Source organism: Kwoniella europaea, chromosome 1, assembly GCF_036810445.1.
Source record: "Kwoniella europaea PYCC6329 chromosome 1, complete sequence".
In the NCBI taxonomy this organism is placed as follows: domain Eukaryota; kingdom Fungi; phylum Basidiomycota; class Tremellomycetes; order Tremellales; family Cryptococcaceae; genus Kwoniella; species Kwoniella europaea.
Genome location: NC_089487.1, coordinates 10,965,241 through 10,991,216, shown reverse-complemented (window position 1 = coordinate 10,991,216; position 25,976 = coordinate 10,965,241). Strand labels below are relative to the sequence as shown.

The 25,976-nt window shown below is 44.8% G+C and overlaps 8 protein-coding genes across 8 annotated transcripts; 5 read left to right on the top strand and 3 right to left on the bottom strand.

Annotated features, from left to right (window-relative positions):
- Positions 1 to 226: 226 nt before the first annotated feature.
- Positions 227 to 2,703, top strand: V865_004171 (uncharacterized protein; the record flags this gene model as incomplete). The annotated part of the gene is made up of 4 exons (XM_066227956.1): positions 227 to 448; positions 522 to 908; positions 972 to 1,185; positions 1,259 to 2,703. 4 exons carry the CDS (start codon positions 227 to 229, stop codon positions 2,701 to 2,703), a joined length of 2,268 nt encoding a protein of 755 aa, XP_066084053.1.
- Positions 2,704 to 5,223: 2,520 nt separating this feature from the next.
- V865_004170 (uncharacterized protein) lies at positions 5,224 to 5,588 on the top strand (the record flags this gene model as incomplete). The annotated part of the gene is made up of 2 exons (XM_066227955.1): positions 5,224 to 5,309; positions 5,396 to 5,588. 2 exons carry the CDS (start codon positions 5,224 to 5,226, stop codon positions 5,586 to 5,588), a joined length of 279 nt encoding a protein of 92 aa, XP_066084052.1.
- Positions 5,589 to 7,432: 1,844 nt separating this feature from the next.
- V865_004169 (uncharacterized protein) lies at positions 7,433 to 8,377 on the bottom strand (the record flags this gene model as incomplete). Its single annotated transcript, XM_066227954.1, has 1 exon — positions 7,433 to 8,377. One exon carries the CDS (start codon positions 8,375 to 8,377, stop codon positions 7,433 to 7,435), a length of 945 nt encoding a protein of 314 aa, XP_066084051.1.
- Positions 8,378 to 8,892: 515 nt separating this feature from the next.
- V865_004168 (uncharacterized protein) lies at positions 8,893 to 12,094 on the bottom strand (the record flags this gene model as incomplete). Its single annotated transcript, XM_066227953.1, has 11 exons — positions 8,893 to 9,031; positions 9,093 to 9,277; positions 9,339 to 9,603; positions 9,675 to 9,825; positions 9,906 to 10,751; positions 10,811 to 10,965; positions 11,028 to 11,129; positions 11,223 to 11,440; positions 11,560 to 11,676; positions 11,746 to 11,850; positions 11,981 to 12,094. 11 exons carry the CDS (start codon positions 12,092 to 12,094, stop codon positions 8,893 to 8,895), a joined length of 2,397 nt encoding a protein of 798 aa, XP_066084050.1.
- Positions 12,095 to 12,808: 714 nt separating this feature from the next.
- On the bottom strand, positions 12,809 to 16,764 carry V865_004167 (uncharacterized protein; the record flags this gene model as incomplete). Its single annotated transcript, XM_066227952.1, has 5 exons — positions 12,809 to 14,700; positions 14,760 to 15,195; positions 15,316 to 15,394; positions 15,447 to 15,621; positions 15,684 to 16,764. 5 exons carry the CDS (start codon positions 16,762 to 16,764, stop codon positions 12,809 to 12,811), a joined length of 3,663 nt encoding a protein of 1,220 aa, XP_066084049.1.
- Positions 16,765 to 18,926: 2,162 nt separating this feature from the next.
- On the top strand, positions 18,927 to 20,065 carry V865_004166 (uncharacterized protein; the record flags this gene model as incomplete). The annotated part of the gene is made up of 3 exons (XM_066227951.1): positions 18,927 to 19,105; positions 19,269 to 19,774; positions 19,821 to 20,065. 3 exons carry the CDS (start codon positions 18,927 to 18,929, stop codon positions 20,063 to 20,065), a joined length of 930 nt encoding a protein of 309 aa, XP_066084048.1.
- An 802-nt stretch (positions 20,066 to 20,867) lies between these two features.
- V865_004165 (uncharacterized protein) lies at positions 20,868 to 21,524 on the top strand (the record flags this gene model as incomplete). The annotated part of the gene is made up of 1 exon (XM_066227950.1): positions 20,868 to 21,524. One exon carries the CDS (start codon positions 20,868 to 20,870, stop codon positions 21,522 to 21,524), a length of 657 nt encoding a protein of 218 aa, XP_066084047.1.
- A 3,865-nt stretch (positions 21,525 to 25,389) lies between these two features.
- V865_004164 (uncharacterized protein) lies at positions 25,390 to 25,917 on the top strand (the record flags this gene model as incomplete). The annotated part of the gene is made up of 2 exons (XM_066227949.1): positions 25,390 to 25,443; positions 25,525 to 25,917. The coding sequence occupies 2 exons, from the start codon at positions 25,390 to 25,392 to the stop codon at positions 25,915 to 25,917; spliced, it is 447 nt and encodes a 148-aa protein (XP_066084046.1).
- Between the last annotated feature and the right edge of the window lie 59 nt (positions 25,918 to 25,976).

Below are 25,976 nucleotides of genomic sequence, written 5' to 3'. Positions count from 1 at the left end.
TGTTTATTTTGGATCCAGAGCATCGAAGACGGAAGCAATTTTAGGTCGGGTGTTTCGGTGATCTCCGCCAAACCACACCGGTTATAGGACATATCCATCTTACAGTATCCTCAAAACGTCATCTCCTCGCTATCAAACCTTTCTTCGAGTAGAGCTTGATCATGAGCTTAGAAGAACAGCGAATGAACCTCAAGCTATAGCTATCTCACGAGAGGGACAAACAATCATGTCATCCTCATCATCTTCAACATCTCAACCGCCAGCACTACGAAGGTTCCAGAACTCCCGAGCCGAGTACGAAGCTCATCTGCCCCTCACTCAAAGAGTGCAGGAAGATCTGAGGAACGATGCTGAAGAGTTGAGAGCTCAGGAAGGATGGGACGAGGAAGAGTGGAATGGAATCGAAGAGTGGACCAAGGATACGGATAGTATATTCAGGCATTTGAGGGTGCGTATAAAAGTATTGTTGTACACATCCACTTATCGACGTAACATCAGCTGATATGATAGACTACTTGTAGAGACATCGATTCGACGAGACGAAAACACTCACATCCCTATTAAGTACTTTGCAACAACGTATCACCCTGTCTCTCCATTCTCCTATCCCTTCTTTCCCACCTTATACAGAATCACCATTATTCTTCATACTGCCTTTACCCGAGCATACCGATAGATTGGGACGCCCGATAGCGGTGTTGACGGTGAAAGAGGTTATCAGAGATACAGATGGGAAATTGGATGATCTGAAGAATTATGCGTGGTGGGCATTGGAAGTGGTGAGACGGACGTTGAGGGATTACTGGGTGACAGGTATTTGGACACAGAAGAGGAATGTGCATCTGGGAGAAGGTGGCGAGGGACTGTGCTTGATCGTCGATGCGAATGGTGCGGGATATAGAAATATGGTGAGTCGCAAGTTGTACCTTTCAAGATATTCACGACTCATTCACTATGATATCGATTTATAGGAAGTCGAACTCCTGCCAACACTGCTCTCCGTGGGCCACAACCATTTCCCAGGGATGATCGAAAGTGTCTACGTTGTCAATGCAGGATGGACTCATCGATCAATGTGGAACGTCATCAAGCGTGTTTTACCCAGATCAGCTTTGGAGAAAGTAGCTTTCTTAGATAACAAAGAGAATCTGGAAGCTGTATTTGACCTCGACAAATTACCTCGAGGTGAGTGACCAAGAGTAGATCTACTCTCTCCTTCGCGTTAATACTAATCTATCCATATACTGTATCAACACAGCGTATGGTGGTAATCACTCGTATTCATTCCCGTCTCTACATAATCCTATATACTCATATTACTCCCATCACTCATCATTCGATCAGCCCTTTCTTGCCTCCCCTTCCCGAAATTCATCATACAGCTCGATCGCCGATATCTATTATTCCGCCCCTACCACTCCAGCGAGAAGTCGACAGAATAGCTCAGCAGTCAATCTCGGAGGCTGGAGATTCGGATCTGGATTAAGGATGACCAAATCTAGAGAAGCAAGTTCGCCTCCTGAGCATGCTAAACAAGAAGAAGAGGAAGAAGAGGATGGCGATGTACCACAATTGGAAGTTGAAGAACCTACTCCGACTCATAACACATCGCCCGAAATGTACGAACCAACTTTTTCCCGTCGGAGTAGTTCCAGGCGATCCACGCCCATCATCAGTGGAGATGAAAATGCAAGTCGTAGTCGAAGTGGGAGTAAGACACCGACGGTCATTCCCAATGGAACTGGCGGTGGACAAAGTGCAATACAGCGTATAAAATCATTATCGGATTTTCACCTGTACCTCTCACCATCAAGATTAGCCAACCTTGATCTGTTATCTGATTCAGATTCAGATTCGGACTCAGTGGTAGAAAATCAACTACACGAGGAACAGAAGCCCAGAAAAACACTGAAACCCGCTTTGTTCGAAGATGATAATGAGAAATCGTTATCTGAAAGAAGATCTCGACCCCCTCTGAGGTTGCTGGCAGTAAAGAACGAAGAAGGTTTAAAAAACGCTAGGATGTATTCGGATAGATTGCAGAAACATCATGCCAAGGTCCTACAGTCTTATGGAGTTAGTACGCCTAGTAAATTAGGAGAAAGCCATACAGCTGGAGATGAACAGCAAGATGGAAATACGATACAGGTGGTGAATGATCTGGATACAGGTCAAATGAGTCCTTCTACTCCTGGTGCATTGGAGCCTCCTTCATTAGGTGAACATTATTCGGCACGATCTGAAGGTGATGGTAATGGTCAGGTGGTAGGTGAATACGATACTTCGAATCCATGGTTCGGATATCCAGCTATCAAAGTTCCTTCTTCCTCGCTTACGGGAGGTAAATCATATTCTATCCGACCTAAATATGCGAGGAACAGAAAGAGGGATTTGATCAAGACGTTGTTGTTCCTCTTCATGTTGAGATTGCAATCACTCCGGTATACCGTGGAGAGATACTTGGGATTAGATGTTCTGTTCGTTTCTAGGCCAAATGTTGGACGGTATATGGGTGGGATAGGACCACAAGAAGGTCTCTTGTCTACTTCAGCGACCGGTATGGGAAAAGAGATGATATTGAGGAAGGAAAAGGATTGGTGGTGGATGATCATAGGGTTCCTACTACTGAGAGGGAGCTGGTCGAGGCTAATTGTCACTTCTTTGGAGACGTTCGGTAGGGGTAAGGAAATCTTAGGTTGGTGAAGATCTCAATATTTGTCTGAGACCAACATGAGGGGGACAGACAAAAGGCTATGATCATAACCATACGATACTGTGATGGCTGTAAAAGAGGTACTTTACGTGGTGGAAGTAGAACGCGCAAGTTGCTTCTTATATTGGTTTGTAATAGGTTAGCTGTATATACATGTTCATGATTGTACTGCACTGTATTTCACTATGTATAATGATGACTTCATTGATGAGGGAGATTAAGTGAGAAATTTGATCGGATCGAATGCAAATGATAAAGTGCCGTGTTCCTCTAATCCCACTTCAAAATAATTAAGACAGATACGAGTTTTCTCAGTCTCACTTTTGAGTTTACAGGGAAAATTTGGGATATTAATGATCCTGTGAACTTGCTTTCATGTCACTCATAAACTATGCACGCCATACCTGCCTACTATAGCTCGAGGTACGATGGCTCCTTCCCTTTTCGAGTCACCTCTCCTCTCCTGTCCTCACCTTCATGAGGAACATCCACCTGGCGAAAGTAATATTTCTAGGAGGAAGTCTGAGACCTTAATTGGGTCAAAAGAACCGCCCTCAAGAACTCTGACATTTCAATAGCAGTCAGAGTTACACTTGGACATTCATTGCGATATCTCTGATAAAAGGCTTGACCATCTGATATCATTTGATCGTCCGACATCGGTTCTTGTCCTTCAGTCGTTAAGCTTCGACTGGCTTTCATTCCCTGTAGAATGCCCGGTCAGGATCGTTTCTCTATTGAATAATTCCGATAAACCAGGTATGGTTTTCCGATCACCGTCTCGTCTTACCATGTGGAAGAGCGATATTCAGAGTTGTATCAACCTTTTTTTCCCCGCTAGACAGGATCGACCTTCATTTGGAGGTAGACCGTTTTTGATGGGAAATCGAATATCAGTCATCGAAGAGCGATCTGCACTACCTCCGTCCGATGCATGGTCATTTTCTTGAGAATGGGAACGAAAGGATCTTTTGAACCAGCTATGACTGGGATTTTCAATGCCTCCGACCTCTGAAACGTGTAAACCTATTTTGTTCACGTTTTTCAGTAGCTCTTCTGAGCCCTCGCCGTTCAATTTTTCGACAATTTCATCATTTGGAAGATGACCGACATGGTACGCAGTCATACTACCAGAAACAGGATATGGTACGGAGATACCAAAGTCATTCTCCTCATTGAACGCTGTAGATATATCTCCACATTCCGACATATCAATTAACACAAGGGGGGATTTTCTCATTGGGTGACGATTTGATAGGACCCGATGAGCTGTATTCACGTCTTATTCTAGAGGACAACATTATTCGTTCACGAGACTACAGGATGGCTTGAGAAAAGGCCAAAGGTACCGATCAGCTTCATGCTGATCAAGAGGGATCTCATTTTGCAGAGGCTCCCAGTTGAATGGCATCAGACACGGCAACTCACGTTAGTGCAATTGCTAGGCAAAGTGATAATTGGATATAGAGGATTTGATGGAGAATCACGTTATCTTGGAAGCAGAGAGACAATTAGGGATTGGATTGATGATCTATTTGTACCCTTCCAGCTTGGGCACTTGGCTCAATTCCCCATACAAGGGATACCAAAATCATCATCGCCACTCCGCGCAACGACCAGCCACAATGGATATCAAGAAGCCATTTGCGAAACATTGTCATCTTGGTGTGGCATATTGACCTTTGATGGATCTGGAACTAAACAGAAGTAAGTACCATTTCACGACATCTTTTACTGCGTGCAGATTCTTGACGACAAGAAAAGACAGCCCGTATCTTGTTCACGATTCTGTAACTGAAATGTATCATAGCAAAATTGAGTCTGTGCCGAAACCACAGTGTGCGGCCAGAAACTTGCTGTCATGAAATAATGCACCGCATTTTGGATAACGCCTGAATCGAAACCTATCTCTCCACAGCAACTTTACATGAAATTTTGGAGACGGATGAGAGGTCGTGTATCCTTTGTACCTTGCCTTCTTCGTTGTCGTAACTCCCATGTTGTATGCAACACTGCTCCTTTCGCAGTCAAACTGGTTCACCTCCCAGGTTGAACCACCAAGAAGCTGACTTCAATTTGTTATACTGTCAGCTCTCAGTAGTTTCCACTGTACCCTTTGCACCACCACCCCTTGGGAGATGTATCAATGGGAGAGAAGCAGAGCAAGAAGGCCACCAATTAGTCCTCAATCTCAGTATAGTTTCAGATTATCGCGAAGCCACGAATTCCAGAATCCAAGAATCATCCAGGCCAAGGAGAACAACATATCGAAATCTAACTGGGCGGGATTTGATGGAAGGATACAATACTGACTCGAGTGGTTGTCGGTTCGAGCTCAGATGGCATACTTCTATTCCACGCCATCCGGGAGAATGGTCAATTCCTACCACATTGTGCATCTTTATGGATATATATAGTTGGGTCAATCGCCCATACAAATCTATTGAATCTTTTCGCAACTTGACTTTGCTCGAAATCACTTCAGATACCGCTTAAAAGTGATACACACGATGACGACCGGTAATGACCCAGCAGGGGACCTATCTAATTCTGAACGATCTGGGACACCTACCACTTTCACAGTCGGTAACGTAACGTGAGTGACGAGATCGCATTATACAGTATACTGTATACTGTACAGGATCTCTTTGAGAGCAGTCGCTCACTTCGTCAAACGTGTAGCACTAGCACGCAATTTCAGCCTCAAGCAGGATCTCAAGCAGAAACTTCAGCCGGTACTGCCAATCAGACAACTTCATCTTCTGGTCAGAGTAAGATTATACCTAGAGATTTCATGTCAGCGCCACCACGTACAGGAAGCTCGAAGACCGGAGGGTTCAACATACTCGATTCGGAATTCGATGATGGCCGTTAGTCAGGTATTAACTCCGAAATTGGTATGCCTTCGGATCGGGATCAGCTGGTGAAAAGTGATATTCAAGTACACGATGCACAATTTCCTATTCATTGAGAGGACCTTGGCACACCTTTGCTGATGAGCATGACTTGTCGACGAATGGCCGATCGATAGTCTCTTGTCAGTGAGCAGTCCACCTTCTGCTAGTGAAGCATGTGAACCTAGAAGGGCTAGATTGCCCGATGGAAGGACGAATTCATAGTTGCTTCCATGAGCCAGATTCTCTAATGACTCTTGAACAGGATGATCCATTGATCTCAGCGCCACATACCAGACTTGCTTCTTCTCCCAAATGAATGAAAATATGAGGTGGCTCCTTTTATAGAATCCTGTAGGATTGATTAAAGGCGAAATATGATAGGAATGTCCTGATTAATTGGGTATGTATATATACTCGCATTCATGAGATCGGATGTTTCTTGAGCTCAATACATGTTTGCCATTGCATTCCTCGTACTGCACTACTTGATAATTGTAGCATTCGAAATGACAGTTACAGGCGAAGCTCAAGGGTTCATCAGACCTGATGAGGACGACATATCAATTAGCTGGGACATACCAGTGATAACAAAATCATCCCAGAGTGAACGGTCAGTCTACATTGTGGGGTATGATACCGTATTGAGCTAATGTATGTGACCTCTTTTACCACATCAGCATTGCCACTACGGGGTCAACCAAAGAGCAGGCAACAGCCGTATCAGCAATGGAGTCGGCATATAGCAAACTGTCCGATCGTCTTAGTCGACTTGGGAGTAGCAAAGACGACGCCTCACAATCTCAGACTGATCACTCGGGCAGCCAGAGTTCTCGAGGATAGGTAGCTCCCGGTGGGAGCCCATACTGTACTATGTATCCTGACCAGACTGAGAGAGTCCTGATTCCCTATAAGGCGATGGATTTGTCCCTTTAACAAGCACAGTATGATCATATAAACTCATCCGTTATACTGTCCTGGGTGGTTTCTAGAGCCTTTCTGCAGGTTACCGCTCAGAAAGAGTGTTGATGATGCAATCATGGCATCCGAACATGAAGCCAGATGACCTTTTCTCTAATTGCTTTCCTCGTCGCTTCTGCTTCTGCTTCTGATTGTACACCGAGGAAGCTCTCCGGTAGATAAATACTCGACATCGTCACGGAATCGATCGACCTGGTGCTTCATGGAGCGGTGATCCGCGATTCATACACGATAGGGATAATAATCGGTATCAAACCACCGGTTCGAGTAATATCATCACGTCGTCTTCGGCTTTCCGCACGAACAGGTGAGTTGCGTGGGATCCAGTCTCTCAATCTGTATACATTATATGAGCTTGGTTTGCATTCTGACGCTCCGCATTGATGTAGTGCCGATTTTTACGCCAGCGATGAGTCCTTTGCGAGATTTGATTCTGCCTATACGGCCTTGAGTGATATGATCAATCGACTGGGACATTCATCTGACCATCAAAATGAAGGGTCATCGGATGGAGGTTGGTCTAAGCCCTAATTCCTGGATCCAGGCTTTCGAGTTGATAGCCTGTTCAGGTTACAAAGTATACCTTCCAAGAGTCTTAGAAGTCGTTCTCATGCTGCACAATCAGTGATGTTGGCATTGGTACATTGGGATATTGATGCATGGTATTTGACGTTCTAAGGATTCATATATCGTCAGCGGGCACCTTCCTTGTCATCTATGAGCATACGTTGATCGAAGAAAGGGGATATAGCTCACCACTCTGTAGTGTTGGATTATCCCATAAGATCTGACATTCTCCTTCAATTCACATCTTGTTATCAGTTCGTTGAGTCTGCACAGTGTATCATATACTATCATAACCTCTTATAGCATCCACCAATCCTTGGAGATTAGGCCTCTCAGCCACTGCATCAACCTTTATACCCTTTTCTTCGAAATACTTTTTGGTTGTTTCTCCAATGACGAATATCTTCCATGCTTTCCAATACTCATCTACATCTCCTTTCTGGGATTCACTGCCACTATCCTTCCAAGTTTTCAGGTGGGGTAAGACGACCTCCGCACCTGAAGGTGAGAAGAAGCATAACCATCCTTTCTCTGCTTGTCCATCCTCCTTCCCATCTCTATCCCCATCTGATTTCGGCTGTGATCGTGATTGTTGGCTTTCTCTAAACTTATTGATGTTCTCTGCAATATCCAATCTAGGCGTTGTGCTATAAACCATAACTTCCTCCACTATCCTTCCATTACTTCTCAGCTCATCTTGAAGTACTTCGGTAGATTTATCTCCCCGTACGAGCAAGTACTTCTTATACATTCCTGCTAATCTTGGTATTTGATCTGTTATATGAGGAATTAGATGAATAGCCGATTTAGGTGGTACTCCTCCTTCGTATATTACATCATATGGTATATATTCTGGTGGGATGGATGATTCCGAAAGATGATCTGACGATGCATTTCCAACTGTGAATAAGGGAACCTCGTCCCACCTGCCTTTTCCTTTACCCTTCTTGCTCGATGAAGCACGAGATTCGCTGACCGCTCTCACCCATCCCTCCGCACCTCTCCGGGAAGTGATTATCACCCCTTCCCAATGTTCACATCCTCCTTCTAGTATTGGTACGAGGGAGCTCGTATCGTATGTCTCTTCTAGTACAGGTATGAAAGTCGGTTGGTAAGATGTTGATGAGAGTGATTGTGTGTATGGGTCAAGCGAAGAGGATGGAGAGGGAGTTTTGAATAGTACCACCGGTATAGATCTTGGTCTCTGCTTTTCGTCCGTCATATCTGAGTCATCTGATCGTGCTGTCGTTGCCTCTGCTGCGTGAAGTACTTGAGTGAATGGAAGGATGTGATAGAAAATACGTGCATCCAATAAGTGAATGCAGATGACATTTCATCTTTCGGACTTTAACTATTAACCCAGCCTCCACTTTTCATGTCCACCCACTTCTCACAGAGATCATAATGGTCTTTGACATACCTATGTTTACCCAAATCCAACAAGACATAACATAACATGAGATGCATGGACCGATAGACCTATCCTCATACCTCATAATAACAATAGAAACAAGCCATATGAGAGGAATACAATACAGTCTTAGATGAAAAGAGAAATCCAACATGATCGATTGAGGAGACGGTGGGTATAGGATGAGACGACGAAAAACAAAAAAGAAACAATGGAATGATGAAGGATATGTCAACATGTATATTATAATGTCCAAAATATATGTATATGAAGTAATAACAGGACCACTTCGCTTGACATCAATAAATTGTTGCTTCAATGACTGATTATCGGATGGGTTTCATGATCTCCTTTTCTCTCTGTACCGCAGCTCTTGTCCCAGCAGCGACAGGTACACCATTCACGCCCGTTTTGTTATCGGTGGCTTTGTTCATGCCGTGCGACTTGATTTTGGCTAGTACGTCCCTACAACAAGAACAAATCCATCAGCTACATATTGTCCACTGTCTGGTAAATCACGACTCACCTTGCATATTGTACTTTATGTACTACCCCTTCTATCCTCTTCTTATCTTTCGGATTGACATCATCGCCTATTGGCTGCAGGAGACTTTCCAGACTCCACGTTCTCAAAATCGAATGTCGGTCAATTACCGAGACCACTAAACCATCCTGAGATAGTATCAATTTGGTGTGGTCATAGAAGTTAAACTATACCAGGAAATCGTATTAGCTAGTGGTTAGGAGGAAACGAGATACATGAAAAGCTCACTTGGAGAACATCATTACTCAATCTGAACAGAATGACATGTTTCATTCTTAGATATTTCACAATGAAAACCATTCCGGTCTTTAGGTTCACATCATCGTATGTGTAAGGCTGTTCAAGGAACAGTTTATCAAGCATATAACTTTCAAAGTGTTTGAGCAGGTATACCTTGTTCTTGAGATCAGATGGGTAGGTGTCTATGGAATGAGATCGTCGAGTATGGTGAGATAGATCATCAGAGGCTGTGGGTCGGATATCATCAAAATGCCTGCAAAAATTGACATCAGTAACTGCCCGAATCGAGTGAAAGCTGATCGCGTGGAGAATACCGATACTCACTGTTTGCCAGGCGCCAGTACAAGCGAGGTAGAGTCATTGAAATGTACCGAGACGGTCCCATCCGTCATAGCGAATCCCATTCCGTATTTCGTACAATAGTCCAACCAAGACACAACGAATACATTCGGTGGGGCTGGATTTGGGTCGATGTCTACGAATGAGTTCCGATTATCAGCTTCCTCCTCGAGTAATCTTTAAGACACGGTCGTAAGCAGACACTCCTTCACTTACGAGGCGTCCTGAATCCTTGCTCAGTCTGCGACATTGCCAATCCATTCGCAAGATTCTGGCCAATTACATCAAACAAGCTCGTTTTGAAATCCTTGGTTTTGCTGGATGTGAGGGCCGAAGCAGTTGCAGGCGGTCGAGGTAAAGTAGTAGCTGAGCCTAGTGGAGCAGCTTTCTTGGGTGATACAGATGGTAATCGCTGTTCGTGATGTTTATGTCGATGTCTTTCCCCAGCCATTTCAGATACGATCCTGGCTTTTTGGTTTGCCAAACCCCGTTCTCTAACAGCATTATCATAACCCCTTTCTCTTAGAGGTTCCAACACTTCTACCTCCTGCTCCTCCTCTTCTTCTTCGCCAACTCTCTCCATAGGACCAGCATGTCTTCTCGCTGAAGAAGGTCCGGGTCCAGCAACTCCATATTGCTCTCTACCCAGTGCCGACTTTCTAGCGGGACTTAGTGTAGACGCGGCACCTGCAGCAGATAATTTTCGTAGCAATGAAGGCTCCTTGATTGGTGCTGAAGCTTGGACCAGAGGTTGTCGAGCTGAAGTGAGCAAAGCAGAAATAGGACTGTCGGGTTGCACAGCGTTCTTGAAATCCCTTTCTTGTTGTAAGATACTGGGCCCGAGGGGTGCACGAGGTCGGGACACAACTTCTGGAGCCAAGGATGGTACAACACCAATCTTCGATTTCTGACATAGAGCTTGGAAATTACGTCTAGATTGAGACGCAGATAAGTGTCGATAATCAGGAGCAAAATCGTTAGCTGAGGCTGGAATGTAGGCTGGGAAAGGTCCATCAAGGAACCATTGATGGGAAAGGATCTTGTCGAGTGGGGGACGTTCGTCTGAACAGAACAATCATGATTAGCTGTAGTTGCTGCCAGGGAGCATGACAACAACATACCTGGTTTAGGGTTCAGAATGGAAGATATCAGATCTTGAGCTGAGTGAGAGATCTCCTTGTCTGCAGGGAACTCGTATCTGTTCTCTCTGATCCGTTTGTATATGGTCTTGACATCTTTGGTCTGGAAGGGCGGTTTCCCGATCAGAAGGGTGTACCTAAATATGATGGATTAGCTGAACTCGGATGACTGGGCGGTATATTACGCTGGACGACATACATGATCACTCCAATCGACCAAACATCCACTTCGAAACTATGTCCATTATCCTGATCGAACAGAACTTCAGGAGCGATATAGTTGGGTGTACCGCAGATCGTCCTGGAAGAGAGTATCAGCAACTAGCCTTTTTCCTCTCGAACCTTCCCTATTCCGCGGGCTGGAATGGTCGAAGTAGACAACGTTCGCACTCACTTTTTCCTATCTCCAGGATTCTCAATCAACGCCGCCAACCCGAAATCTCCCACTTTGACATTCATATCCGCATCCAAAAACAGATTACCCAATTTCAAATCACGATGAATCACATTCATCTGATGCATGTATTGACATGCTGCGATGAGTTGGACTAGGTAATACCGTGCTTCAGGTTCGGTATATCGTTTACGACGTCGGAGAAGATCCATCATGCTCTGTAGTCCAATAGTAAGGGATATCAGCATTTGCTCCAGGAGCGATAAAACTTGATCGGATTCAAAGATGAAAAGTGATCGTATGAATAGGTTCAGGCAGATGGAAATATTCCACTCACTCCATTCTCACAAAGCTCTAGAACCATGTATACATTACTAGAATCTTCAAAACAATCTTCAAACCTTACGATATGGGGATGGACGAGTATTTGATGAAGTTTGATTTCTGCCCATAACTAAAATAACACAGTGAAACAAACAATCATCAGTATTCCTTGAACTCGAGATGGTTCAGCGAGACTTACCTTGGTTTTATTCTTCTTGGAAGTAATAGCATTTTTATTGATGACTTTAACAGCTTTTCGACGGTTCTTGGCATCCTGAATTTCGTATACTCTAGCGAAACCACCCTATGTATATGTATCTTTGATTAATTTTTGAATGTCCGTGATGAAGGCATGATGGAAGACATGTAAGAGGTGTTGCTTATTTATATGCACTGCACACATGAGCCTGATTGAGCTAGAATGTGACACCCACCTCACCCAAGAACCCAACCCTATCATACCTCGCTCCCTTCCCCTGATCTCGTATGATCAAAGGCGGTGAAGGTGGCACTTCCTTTTCCTTCTTCTTGACGGGGGTTCCAACCATATCGGCTAATCTATCAGAGTCCGATATATGACAACCTTTCAAGATACAAGAAGAGGTATGGCTTTCGGACTATGCGCTGAGTTGATCGTGATGGTATAACGTAATACTGATGAGATGAACTTGTTTGGTTGGTTTTACAAGAAATGATCTGTGTTGAAAAGATCGATCCTCTTTGTGTTTAGGAGATACAATGGATATGACTGTGATGAAGACGGGTGATATATATGACAATGAATGACTGATAGTTGGATATAGTTTGATACGAATTCGAGTGGAATGTGAGTACAGTGCAAGTTGAGTGAGTGAATTGGATTGTTGACATGAAAGTAAGTGTTGATGCTTGTCCTCAAAAGTCACTCGCGTAACAACTGGGCTCCTGTCCATGCTTTCGGCTTTACAGCGTCTTACTTGTGAATCCCCGTCAATGTGGCACTTTGCGCTCCAGATGAATGGTAAGATACATAAAAATACATGCATGCATACTCGAGTAGAGTTTTAAATCCTTTGTCATTTACATCTTTTTATTCTCATACAGGTTTACTAGATTGGACTTCATATAAGAAAAGAAAGTGTATGTGTGTGTATTACGGATGAATCGGGAAACCATCGTACAGCACTGCTGTGGTGGGAACTATGAATCTTGATTTAATGCTAATTGCAGTAGTTAAAGAGAGGAAGAAGGGAGTTACGTTGTATGTATCTATCCGACCAGTTCTAATCCTTACCTCCCTTAGTCTTTAGACCACTCAACATCTTTGCCAATGTCGAAATCTGTCCTTTCAATTTCGGTTTATTCGGCCCTCCGGCTCCTCCAGTCGCACTGTGGGGAGTCTGTGGTTGACTTTGGGTGATGGTAGAAGAACTTTCCTTGGAAACCAAAGTGGGTCTAGCGGTCGATTGTGAAGTAGAAGAATCGCTATCGATCGACATAGCGTGAGTGTGGGATAATCCAGATTTGAATGGTGCTTTGTTCTGTTTTGGGGATGAGCCAATAGGAACGGAATTTCTAATTGTATAATTGGCAGTGATAGGTTTGGAAAGGTTGGAAGGCCGATTAACCTGTTGATGCTGTTGCTGTTGAGGTGGCGGTGGTGGTGGTGGTGGTGATTTGTGGATAGGTTGAGATAACAATAGGTTCGATGGTTTACCAAACGATCCCATTTCTCCTCCTGTTATAGCCGCAGCTGCCAATGCGGCTTTCCTAGCTCGAGAATGATCTTCGTTCTTTCTATAAGACGGATGGGGGTTCTTATCCCTGCCTCTGGAGTCATCGACCATCGTCGGACCTGCCTCTTCGAAGTCACCTTTCTGCAGAGATTGAGGTTTCCTAGGTCTTCTCCAATCTTCAGCTTCGTCAGCAGCTGAGGTTGTTGCGCTGGTACTCGACACATTGCCAAAAGACGATAAGGCACTGGATATCCCGGAAGAAGATACAGTCGTAGTTTGTCTCAAAGCGTGCTTCGAGTAATTCAGTGAACCTTTGGCAGCTTGACCTTGTTGTAAATTCGCAGGAGCAGATAGGTTCAAGCTGCCATCTCTTTCTGCCACTCGTCGGGCCAATGCAGCCAGTTCGGGGTTATTACCTTGAGCAGCAGAGAATCTCATCATATCCTTCCATTTGGATTTCTTAGCTTCGGCAGCTTGAGCAGGTGTAGTGCCCAGTGGCGGGAAATCTTCAATCCTGGTCGCATCGAACGTCTCTTCGGACGGTTTCGAGAATTTCGACACTTCCCTTGCTAAAGTCTGTGAAGCGACTGTCAATTCCGCTAGTAGCGCATCTCGTTCCTCTTGAGAGGGTTGATCGTCTCCACCCGCAGCGGCCAGAGCGGCTGCTTTGGCTGCTTTACCCTTTCTTACTCCCCTCTTCCTTCTTTTATGGGTAGACAAGGATCTAGAATCTCCCTCCGCTCGTTCGGACCCGTCGGCAACAGAATCTCCAGCGTATGATTCCAAATCATTACCAACTGTCTCGGGTGAAGCGAATTCACTCATGTCGACAGGAGTAGGTTGATCATCAATTGTAGTAGCTGAGACTAATTCATCCTGATCATGTTCCAAAGGAGGTGTAGGTAAGGCAGGTTCTTCAAGTTCCTCTTCCGGTATTTGAACGTGTGTGGGATGAGACAACTGTGATGGTGGGGGGAGACTAGACAGAGTGGGTGCAGAAGAGGTAAGAGCAGATGAAGAGTTTTTCCTAGTCGATTCTTGGTTTGTGGCGACTGGTGATTTGACGAACAGACCTTTATCTGTAGGAGTCTTTTGATTCTCAATTCGGGATAACTTGAGTGAGTGAAGTGCTTTTCGTCCACCAATCATCTCAGGAAGGTTCTTGATCCACAATCCGAATTCTCTGGCAGAAACTCTAGCGTCTACATCGATACACAAAACATGATCGGCAAGGTAGGAAGCGACTTCTTTGCCGACTCCAGAGAATTTGGTGAGCAAGAAACCGATAGGATCCATGAGGAAGTTGTCGAAATTAGGATCACCAGGTGTGGGATCTTTCCATGGATTTCGGTGGAAGAGCATATTGATAAGTACGATACCAAGGGACCACACATCGGCAGGAGCAGGGAAGTATGTTGGCCCAAGGTTATTTCGGCATTCTATAAAATTCCATTAGTTTATATCTCTAACTTCTGAAGGACGCAAGGGTTCGACGTACCATAAGACATGTACGGCTTACTACCACATTCAACATCACCACTTTCCTCTTCAGTAGTAGCCAAACCGAAATCCGTCAATTTGACAATGACCTTTCTCTTGGCTTGGGGACCAAAGTCCACGGGTTGTCCTTCGTCCTCGTCATCCCCAGTCTCGCCATCAGCAGCCGCTTCCAGTTCTATCGAATCACAACAGATGAAATTTTCAGGTTTGATATCACGATGACTGATCCCTGCGTCATGACAAATTGATACAGCTTCGCACATTTGGCTAAACATGGAAGCGATCAAGCGTAGACGTCTTTGACTTAGTAAGGTTCCCGCCGAGAATGAGGAAAGAAGACTGGGCGTGGGTGGTGTCTGGGAAGGAGTGAAGTGTTGAGTGTGAGAATGACCATTGTGATGAGCGAAGAGGAGGGAGGCGGGAGATCCACTAAACTGAGAGAAGGCATTACCAGGTGAGTTGGTGAAGGATGATGACATGCCGTTGAGACCTGAAAACATTTGAGAAGAAGAGAAGGGGATTGAAGAAGAAGATAGCTTGGATGAGGACATGACACCGTGATTTCGATCTCCGGGTAGAGGGACAGGATGAGTGTGTGGAGAAGCATCTCTAGATTTCTCAAGCCAGTAAAATCTGCTTCTTCATTAGCACAGAGAGACTTTCAGCAAGAAAGATCCGCACTTACAGGTCTTCACCAGGACACAACTCTAGCATGAGAAATAACCATTTCCTAGTTTGTAATGTCTGATGTAGAGTAACAATATTCTGGTGGATCGGCAGGGATAGGTGAATATGAGCTTCGAACAGTTGAGTTTCAAGTTGTTCTTCTTCCAAGTCTTGTTTACTCAAGCATTTCAGGGCTTTTCGATTTTTGTCAGCAAAAACACAATCTGATTAAGAATCCATTATAGTTCCGACTCACCATACTCTCGATGTCTGCCACCTTTCTCCCTCACTAGGTAGACAACCGCATAACTTCCTGTACCCAACTTTCTTACAACCTCATATCTCTTCTTCTCCTGTTTCCCATCGGTTCTAGTGAATTTAGTAGCTTCACTCCCACCTCTCCTTAGTGGCAAACCAACATCATCATCGCCAGTACCATTCGGCATTCTTCCAACAGCAGGTACAATGATTTCACCTTGAAATTCCATTCCTTCACCAATCAACATCCCAGGTTTTAGTGGTTCTTCAACATGGGGTGAAGAAGATGATGAATCGTCCGAGAACCCAGTCCACGATCTACCTTTATCCTTGTCATCAAATTCATCTCTTTCCTCGTCATCCATCAATGCAGAATCCTCTCCATCACCATCTAACAACATTCCTCCTGCAGGTTGCCAATCCTCCATTTCGTCCGCACCTGAAGCCCAAGAGTCTCCCATCTGCACCAACACGTCCTTGTGAGCACTCAGAGTAGCTGAGGATGATCCTCTGTTGGGGGTTCCCGACCCGCTCTGCTGATTGGGTAGGGCAGCCGAACTTCCTCTGGGCGTACGTGATCGTGATCTTGAACTCAGACTGATCGATACGATAGCAGCTGAATTTCGGCGGGATCTGGGCGGTAGCTCGTGAGATTGTCCACGGGGAGAAGTAGCAAGTGGTCGAGGTGAACCTTCCGCCCATTGAAAAACCTGTTCGACCGGTGTAGTGAGCTGAGGCGAAAGGGACGACAGCCGTCTATGAGAGGTGTTGAGCGTTAAGCCTGGAGCATGAGGGGAGCTGGAAGACGCTTCAGGAACAGCTGGTAATGTGTGATGAGATGGGACAGGCGAGAAACCCATCACCACACTTGTCCTCGAGCCGGGTAAAGTCGGAGAGTCCCTTCCATCGTAGTCCATAGGTTGCGATGCGGAGATGCTGGGTAGTCGAGGTCCCATTGACGCACGCGGTAATCGAGGTGAGGATGGACCTGCAACTGCGGAACCCCGCCGAGGCGATGGAGATGGGGATTGATGAGGAAAGGTAGGGATGGGAGAAACCAAGGAAGGTGATCCGTTCATGACGCCATCAAGTAACTAGTCTATTTAAGATGGTAAAGTAGCGAAATACTGGAAGGACGACTTTAGAAAGGTGATAATCCGTGGGATGGCGGTTGAAAAAATGGTGCTAGGTCCCAAATGGGTGAGAAGGACTGCGAATGTACATCCGTCCAAATATCAACAATGTTTCTTCTCAATTTTGATGGTTGTTATACAGTATGGAGGAAACAGGGGCTGCGCATGTGTAGAATGAAATTGTAACTCACCTAATCCCTCAGCCAAAGGCTCCAGCACAACGATGACTCTATTCGTTGCCTTGAACAAGCCCTTCCTTTGACAATATGGAGTATTCGAGTATGTCACAACTCTGCTCTGGGTGGAGGAGATAGTCCAAAAGTCCTTTGTGATGTAGAGTGGGGGGAGGAGAGGGTGTGGCGTGATTGATCAAGGATGCGACGGGAAGAACACAAGTCAACCCAATCTAACGTATTATACTACACACAAGTTTTCACGGACGAACAAAATGAGAATACAGAGTATATATGATGATCATCCAAAGAATAGTTATTGGTTGGAAGGACAGTGACACACAATTCCGGTCATACAGGAGATGCCAGTTGACTGATGAATTGACGGAGTCTGATATCCTGATGTACCCTCTTTACCCCACAACCCTGTGATCTAAGCCGACGGTACTAACAATGTGATGTTGATCAAAAAGAGGTCACTTGATGGATTGATAGATCCGAGCGTGAAGAACGTTCGACACAATACGAGATTATCCTTAGCTCGTTTGAGGTTGAGACCAGCCAGGGTCAAGGTGTTTCAACCTCGAAAGTGATGAGTGTCTTCCTACTGATGTCGCAGACAACACCGAACGGATCCTCCTGACAAAGTTGTGTTGATTGGGAAAGGAGTGTAGGATTGGATATTGACGGAGTGGTTGATGAGATGTGTGTTGATGGGAACAATCTGATTCCGGCGGAAAAGTCTGGAACAGCGAGCTAGCAAAGAAGGAATGCTTTCCAGTTCGGTGATCTCGGTGATGGATGAAGAGTGTGTCGCTGTTGGGTATCTCAGGGAAAGGGTCATGTATATATGTATAGCAAGCAATGAAATGGGTAGTAAGGAGTAAGAAAGGATATCGAGTTAGAGAATAGTGTGATGATGACGATGATGCAAGATGTGACAAGAATGCTAAGCAGAATAGAAGCGCAGTTATGGAGATGCCTACTCTTGTAACCAAAGTGTGTCGACTCAACCGACTCGAGTCTCTGACGGCTATTTTCCCGAACACGAGTACTCTACTTGTATGCATGCGGTACCAAAACTCAATTCCTTGTCTGATTAGCTTGAATTAGCTTACCTAGCTTATGGGGATAACACCCACTCGCTCGTATTGCCTATTACCTATTACGGAAAAACCACCACGTAAACAATCCACAATCCTTCCATCATCCGAGAAGTGGTCCACATGGTGTATTCTCGAACGAACCACAAGGTACATATCCATACATCCACACATCCATCCACGTAGATCCTTTGTATTCCTCAATCCACTGGATTCACCCCTTTAATTGCCCCCACCTGTCACAGCTGCACACTACTCGTATCATCTCAGCACAGGTGTTGAGTCATTCAATCTACTGTAGTACCTACCATGCATGATTCCATGAAACTTTGTGGATGATACAGAGTGGGGCGGAGGCGGCAAATCCGCAATGCAACATGTGGGTCAGGACTCGTTAAAGCCCCGTCGTTTGGTTCATCCCGAAATGCTCTTGACTCTATACATACATGTAGATCGCTTATGATCCATAGGACCTAAGCCACAATCTCTTCGATGCATGCAGCGCATCTACAACCACCTCGCATGTACGCATTCTCAAGCGAAGTTACATACATACAGGCATGATTCTAGAACTGACCAACACGTGATGCGGTGTAAAGAGGATTGTTCGAGGTCCTAAAATCCTAAACGCGCGCAGATCAATGGATCCCGAAAGTCGAGTGGTGGTTGGCTTTTGCAAAACCACACAGCTTCGGGTCAACGTTACCTTCGGCCAGGAAAGCTCTTCGGCCTTTTCAGTTGCAGATCAACTTGTGAGGCGTCGTTAGTCACATCGATGTTTACGTTGCATCTCGAGTGCAATACGAGTAAAGTCATTCGCCTTCTCACCAGAATGACTTGCCATGCTGCGAAACACCTTTGTCAGATCGTCTTGCTCCACTCCAGAAGGGATCAACTGCAAGCTATTCCAAATATCAGATACTTCTTTTGTCTCGCGCCTTCTTCGGGAAGTACTCAACAAACCGCTGCCATGCCCCGTTATGACTTATCTTCAAGCTACAAATACCCGCTGTCCCTATCATCCTTCCAAAAGATTTCGCTCGCACATTCATCAACAAGCCAATTCAATAGAATCATGAGTGGCTCATCACAAGGTAATATCGAACTTATCGGTACCATTGAGCGTCATGGGGGCGCGATACTAAAAGATTGATTACATTAAGGGTGACGATAGTTCGAAAAGCAGTAGGAAGAAGGTCTGTTACGCTGGTAATTGGGATCATACCCCACATCTATCCATCGTGGGAGAAACAGCATTTAGTCCTTCATCACACGACAGATGCGGAACCGATGTTGTCTTTGTTAAATCTGATGACGATGGTAGCAGAAGGATTTGGGAACGAACAAGTCACGATTCGGGTAATGATATTTGGAAGAAATTGCCTGCCAAAGCTCATTTGGACCCTATCATTAACGTCAAAAATCAATCCTCGAGTCAAGCATCCAAACCTGACAGCTCACAACAGGGAGTGATTGACAAGTTGCATACGTTGTCGATCACAGGTTATCCCGGTCAGCCAGCTGCTTTTAAATGGACAAAGACCGGAGAAGAAGAACAAGTGTTGTTACTGAATCACGAGACAGACAAGGTTCCGCATATCGCTGAATCTTCGGAAGGTACGGCCAACCAGTTTGGATACTCTGCCAGAACTCAGTCTGCTTATATGGTGGGATCGATCTGTGATGATTGGCAATTGAAGCAACATACAATTGACGGAAGGTACAGGTGGAAGAAGCTCGAAGGAGTTAGAAGAGAAAGGACTCGACCAAATCAACTCATCTAGACCTGGAGCTGAAATAACCGCAGAGCAACGTTCAGAGGAGGAAGACAGAGATTCGAATTACGAATTCTCAGATGCTTTGTCTCAAGTCTCTTCAGGGGACGATATGTCAGGTGAAGAGTCCGAGTATGAAAGTGCAGCGCGCACACCATCTTCAACAGGGTCTACACACTCTCTACTCGCCGAATAATGGTCTTGATAAATAACTTACCGCCTTTACGGTTTATTTATGCACTACGCATCTCAGTTTGATTCCGTGTCCAATATTCTAAAAGGTTGAATATGCTGTTTAGAGTCCTCAATCTCCATGCCGCTCTCTACACCCTAGAAGTGTGTAGCGAAGCTCATGTGACAATTGACATCGACAGACGCTCTGGAAGGTGGAATGACTAGGACGCTTTGGATTCTAATGGAAGAATCTCGGTTACCTCAGATGGATGTGTCATACTGTATCGGTCATGGCTTCTCCATATTCTCTTTGAAGATGACGCAAGAGCGCCGTGTCGACGTATCTGCGCTCCGACCTTACATCAATTCACAGTGTCTAACATTTCCGAGTCAAGCGGAATTGCATCCTTTTTATATCATTGCTATATACGATTTGATCATTCCGTGATCATCGGCGATTCTGCAGAGCATTTACATAGCAGCTACTTCATATAATATGGATCACCATATCCTCCTTTCATTCCATCCTCTCTCGTCATTGGTTATTTACACAAGGTTCTTTCATGTACATTGAGTAATTCCAGGCTCACCCAGTCTTAGCTGAAAGGATCTCGAGAATTGCTTCTGACGGTAGCTCCTAGCAGCTCGCACACATTTCACTTATCCTAGCATATAAACTCCCTCTTGAGAAACGGTGTTCACAATTGTTCAGATAACCCACTGTCACTATCCACTCACCATCTTCAATAAAGTCGACTCTCTTACGAATCAGCTCATATCAAGCCTTTCTTGAGCACGAACAGAACAAACAACACATCGTTATCATGGACTCCGAACATCCATTAAGTGGTGCTGGAACAGTCGATGTCTCCCCTCATTCGGATCTATCACTGAAGGGACTTGAGACTGCTCTGAAACAATGTGCCACTACTCCCATCCAGTCTGTGGACGAAAATGCTCAAGGACCAAAATTGACTCAAGATGAAGTACGTGAATATTACAGACAATTCCGTGCTGATGATCCTGGATTCTCGGTCAAGTACAGTACCGGAGATGGTACCAAGCTTGGTGATATCCTTGATGGCATAGTATATGAAGCGGGTGAAGATCACCGTAAATGGAGATCTACTCAAAAGTTTGACCAAGACATTCATGACGAAGGTGGAACCATCGAAGTCGATGGGCAAAAGTACGAGAAAAGAACTATGACTAATAGCGAGCTTGACATGTCTCGATTATGTTATCTCACTTGTACTGAAAGGAAGATGATCGAAGGTCCTCACCCGAAGGGCTGGAACACTCTGTCAGGATATCCTATTGACACACTTAATGAGTACCACGAGCTTCTCCGCAAGAAGGACGCCAGCGCCAATACCGAATTGTGGGTACACATGACAGGGTGGGAGCTCGAGCCCGCCCCCCTCAGTGCCAAGGAGGAAGGACAAGCCAACGTCGTCGATGGTTCTGGCACCTCTGCATGAAACTGTGTAACTCATGGTGACGAGAGTCAAGATATCTAGGGGTTTTGCTATACAACTCGGATCCCCTATTTTCTAGACTGAACCTGCTGGTCGGCCAAACATAGATCGTGTATATAATATGATCGCATTCCGAGAGTCTTCGGGAAAATATAAAACATACCAAAAAAAAAATAGCCAAAAGAAATCCAACTGGAAAAACAAACCCAAAAAAATCGGAGCATCAGTGTTGGAACAAAGAGAACAGTGACGATAATGTAGTATATGCTAAGTGTAGTATAGGGGGGAAATTCAGTAGTCATAATATCTTGTTGATAGTACTTTGACCCTTAGTCCGATAGTGAGATGAAATATGCTTTTGTGTGCAGTTTTAACATCCGTTGAACGCCTTTCAGCTATACCATTGCCACTTGGAACGGAGCATACGTTATATGAAATACAACTGCGAGCTGGAATTTCAGGTTGCCACTCAACTTGAGTGGAGAGACGCTCGATTGTAGGTCAGATGCCACATGTGAATCACCGACGCCAAAGCCAACACAACGCATCTGAGCTTTGAATATGGTAGTGTCCAAGAGTGACGCTCAGTAGCTCAACCTCATCGCTTACAATAACAAGCAGCTCAGTGGTACAATTACAGTCACCTACAATTGTCTCGATTGGCAACCTGATCCCCCTGATATCCTCGGATTGAAACAAAGGTCGCAATCTGATGCGTACAATACGTGTCAGCTTTCACAAGTAAATCCTTTGTATGGACAAAACCTCCCCAGAACGCGCTCGGTGGTCTAGTCTCCCGAAGCGTAAGAATTGTCTTCTTCGCCACTGACATCGTGCACTGATCTCACGCACTTTGGGAGTTTTCGAATATCATACAGTAGCTTTTCTATGGACTTGCTTTCATTCACCTCTATAAACTGGTTCTTCTCCCCGTCTTCTTTGAGCAAGGTAACAACAGTAAGGTTACCTATCATATCACTGTTCAAAAAAGCTATTCATAAGCAGAATGAAAAGTCGATCCGTACCAAGCGGCCCTGTCGAGGTGACAGTCCATTCCACTCGTCCCATTACCACTAGCACCACTGTAAGTGTCGTAACATCTCCTGGCGCCCCAACGTTGCCTACCCCCACAGTGACAACAACAGCATCAGCAGCAACAAATGCCAGTGGCGACAATCTCACAAGTCCAAGTCACACATTTGAAATCCAGCCACACAGCCGCAGGGCCGTGATGGACGAGGCTTGTGAGGTAGGTCATATCCAGGATGACTGGATTGTTTATATGCGTACGGATTATTCTGGCCAAGAAAGAATGGTTGAAGATCTCGAAAGGACCTTTGAACTTGAGAATGATACTGTGACACATGAAGGTGTAACATACACCAAAGGATCTATCATCGATGCTCATCATGACTTGGAATACTTAGTGTATCGAGCTACACTGGCCACACCAATGATACCAGACGGACGAAACTCTGCCATCTGTGATGTCTCCAGATACATTACTGGGACATTTGACGAAAACACTTGGAATTTTCTCGAAGCTAAAAATCCCCTGATAGGTAAGGAACGCTGGATCAAGCTGCCTTCGGAGCAATGGGGTTGACCTAATTGATTGAAGTTTTGAAGTAACAGGAGTGGCGGTCTTTGATCTCTTAATGCGTACATGTTTATAGATGTATATCACGATGGAAAAGTATACTTCATGTAGGTCTGGTGCTTCGCTTCTGAAACTAATTTGCTCAGTAAGTGTACAGTATGATTAGCAGGTCGGGTAAGCTTCGGACGAAGATAAAGGACTAAATGTTAATGTGGACATTCGATCACATCTACATTAGGTACCATCATGTATGTACTGTGGACCCCACCTGAAGTCTGCTTTGTGAGTCGTGAACCATTGTAAGAAGGACCTCGAGGCCGTTAAATCCCTACAGTGGAGCCTCATTGTGTGATCCTTCGTGGTATTTCAAGAAGGCTTCTTTTCCGATAACACCGGAGCTGATCAGTGCTTCGTCCTTTATGCTGATCTTGAGGGCTCCACCAGTCATTTCTCTTCTGATGACGAAGACCTTTGATCGAAGTCTAGACATATATTAACTATGGGCATTTGTGATGACCTCGTTTGTAGTCAGGAATCGTTCATGAATTCATCTGAACAAGCATTTAATGTCTTTTGATGGGTATATAAACGGTTGCTTTAATGTGTTCTCCACTCATAATTGAAGTATTACTCAAATCGTGATTCACATATTAATATACTCGACTATATCTGTATTGCACATCGCAGACTTTCATAAAGGGAATAAATATCTGATCGTTATTCGAAATGAGCTCTCGAAACTCAAGAAACGGTCCAACCGAAGTCCCTTCCAGTGGTGGTAGAGGTACTACTGCAACTGCATACTCAGCTGATCAAACTTCGACTCCTGCTCCTGTCACATGGTAATTTCAAGCTGGAACCACGCGAGGTATGCAGGACGAAAGTTGAGAGCTGGGGGACATTCAAGGCGACTGGATCGTACATCGACGTACAGACTACGACGGCAGCGAGAGAATTGTCGAAGAGCCCAAAAGATCTTACGACGCTAATACTGGTACGATTACTCATGCGGGGACAACGTACACAAGAAGCTCAATCCTAAACGATGAGTACGACGCACGATTGTTGGTGTATAAAACCTCGCTCAACGAACAGATGATTCCTGACGGACAGGATGTTGCAACTCGTGATATCTCCCAATACCTTACTGGGACATACAATATTGTCAACCATGAGCATCTAGTGGCGAAAAACACCTCGATTGGTAAAGAACGATGGGCAAAGAGGGCTCCTCCAGTTTGGTGTGAGATGCCCCTCTAACAGAAGACCAGGTTAGCATGGCGCAATTTGCGAGAAATGGCAAAGTCTGAAATATTTGATGCTCTTGTATATAGCGAGTGATGAAGATGCATCATCCTGCTATCGGTTTCTTTTGTTTGATTCGAGGTTTGGTCTGAGGAACTTGATAAGCTGAACAATACACGACATGGCAAACGGCGCGTTCTGTAGTGTAGTGTGAGAATATGCCAAGTAGCGAAACATGAGAGCATTGTATAACAGCATAGCAAATCGACTCGTTCGGGTGGCAACCTGACCAAGAGTTTCTCAGAAGGGCCGAACAAATATGCTAGTCTATTGCAATCGAAGGATAACAGTTATCCGATTACTTGACCCTTGAAACTTTTCTGACAGAGCTCTGTCCGTCTTCTCAACGACTCATCCGCACTAATTTGATCACTATTCATCCGATGTTCACGCAGGAAATACACAACGACTCGTTCACGGATGGAACGAACTTCTTTTGTAGATGGTAAACGGAAAGTCTCTTTTCATAATTTCACTACGGTAATAATCCCTAATGCGAAGAAGTATAAGACTGAGCCAAGTGCTTCGTGAGTCTAGACTAGAGCCAGAAGCATCTCACATTCATATACTTGGCTATCTGCTTCCGGTAAGAAAGGAGATCGTACAGTATTGTGCAGCATTCTGCGCTTGTTTCCCCGTACATGAAGGATACATATGATCTTAAATGAACCAGAATCATACAATCTTGAGGGATTGCATGATTCTGGTTCGTTCTCCTGGTCGAACCATGACTCGATTGAGTATCGTGCTGACTCGAATCATGTCTGAGAAGATCAGACATATAATCATGGGGAAAAAAAAAAATCCCATCGTCATGCTGTATTGCGTTGAATCGATATCGCCACTACTTTTTTATCTTCAAACTTTTACTGTATTGTCATTCAACCACCTCTCGATTGTCTTGCTATCTACTCACATAGGATTATGAACTATCAATCATACATTCCTATCGAACAGGACAAGATGCGCGCTGAATCAGCAGTCTCAGGACAACAATCAGAGATCACATTAGATTCAGTAAGTTTTGCCACCTGTCATCCTGCACTACTGTATTTCGTTCTGTTGGAATGAAAGTATCATGCTGATCATACCTTTCAGGACATGGGTACTGAACTGTACTTCAGTGAAGATAACGAGCCATACTGGGATGTCCTTCCTCCCCCTCCTCCACCTCATGGGTGGAAACCTGACTCTGATGTTTCGAAAACAGGCTCAAAGAAGACTAAAGAAGAAGCTGAATCATATCTTCGTCGAGAGATGAAGGATCCCTATATCGCCCTTGCTCAACCTTCCAGCAATGACGAGGATCCGACGATGCCCATGCCTAGTATTCCCCAACCTCCTGCATTGATCGAGACGATCTCTGTATCGGCTGATCAGAAGGTAACAGTTTATAGATGTTCGTATGGTGTTGGAAGTGTTGTGAGAAGTGATGAGTCCGAGAAGTCAGTTGATTCCAAAGCTCCTTCTGATGTATCTTCTAGAGAATAGTCTGAGATGATATCTCGACGCCTGGGAAAGGATTTGAAAAGTTGGAAAAATTTATTCAG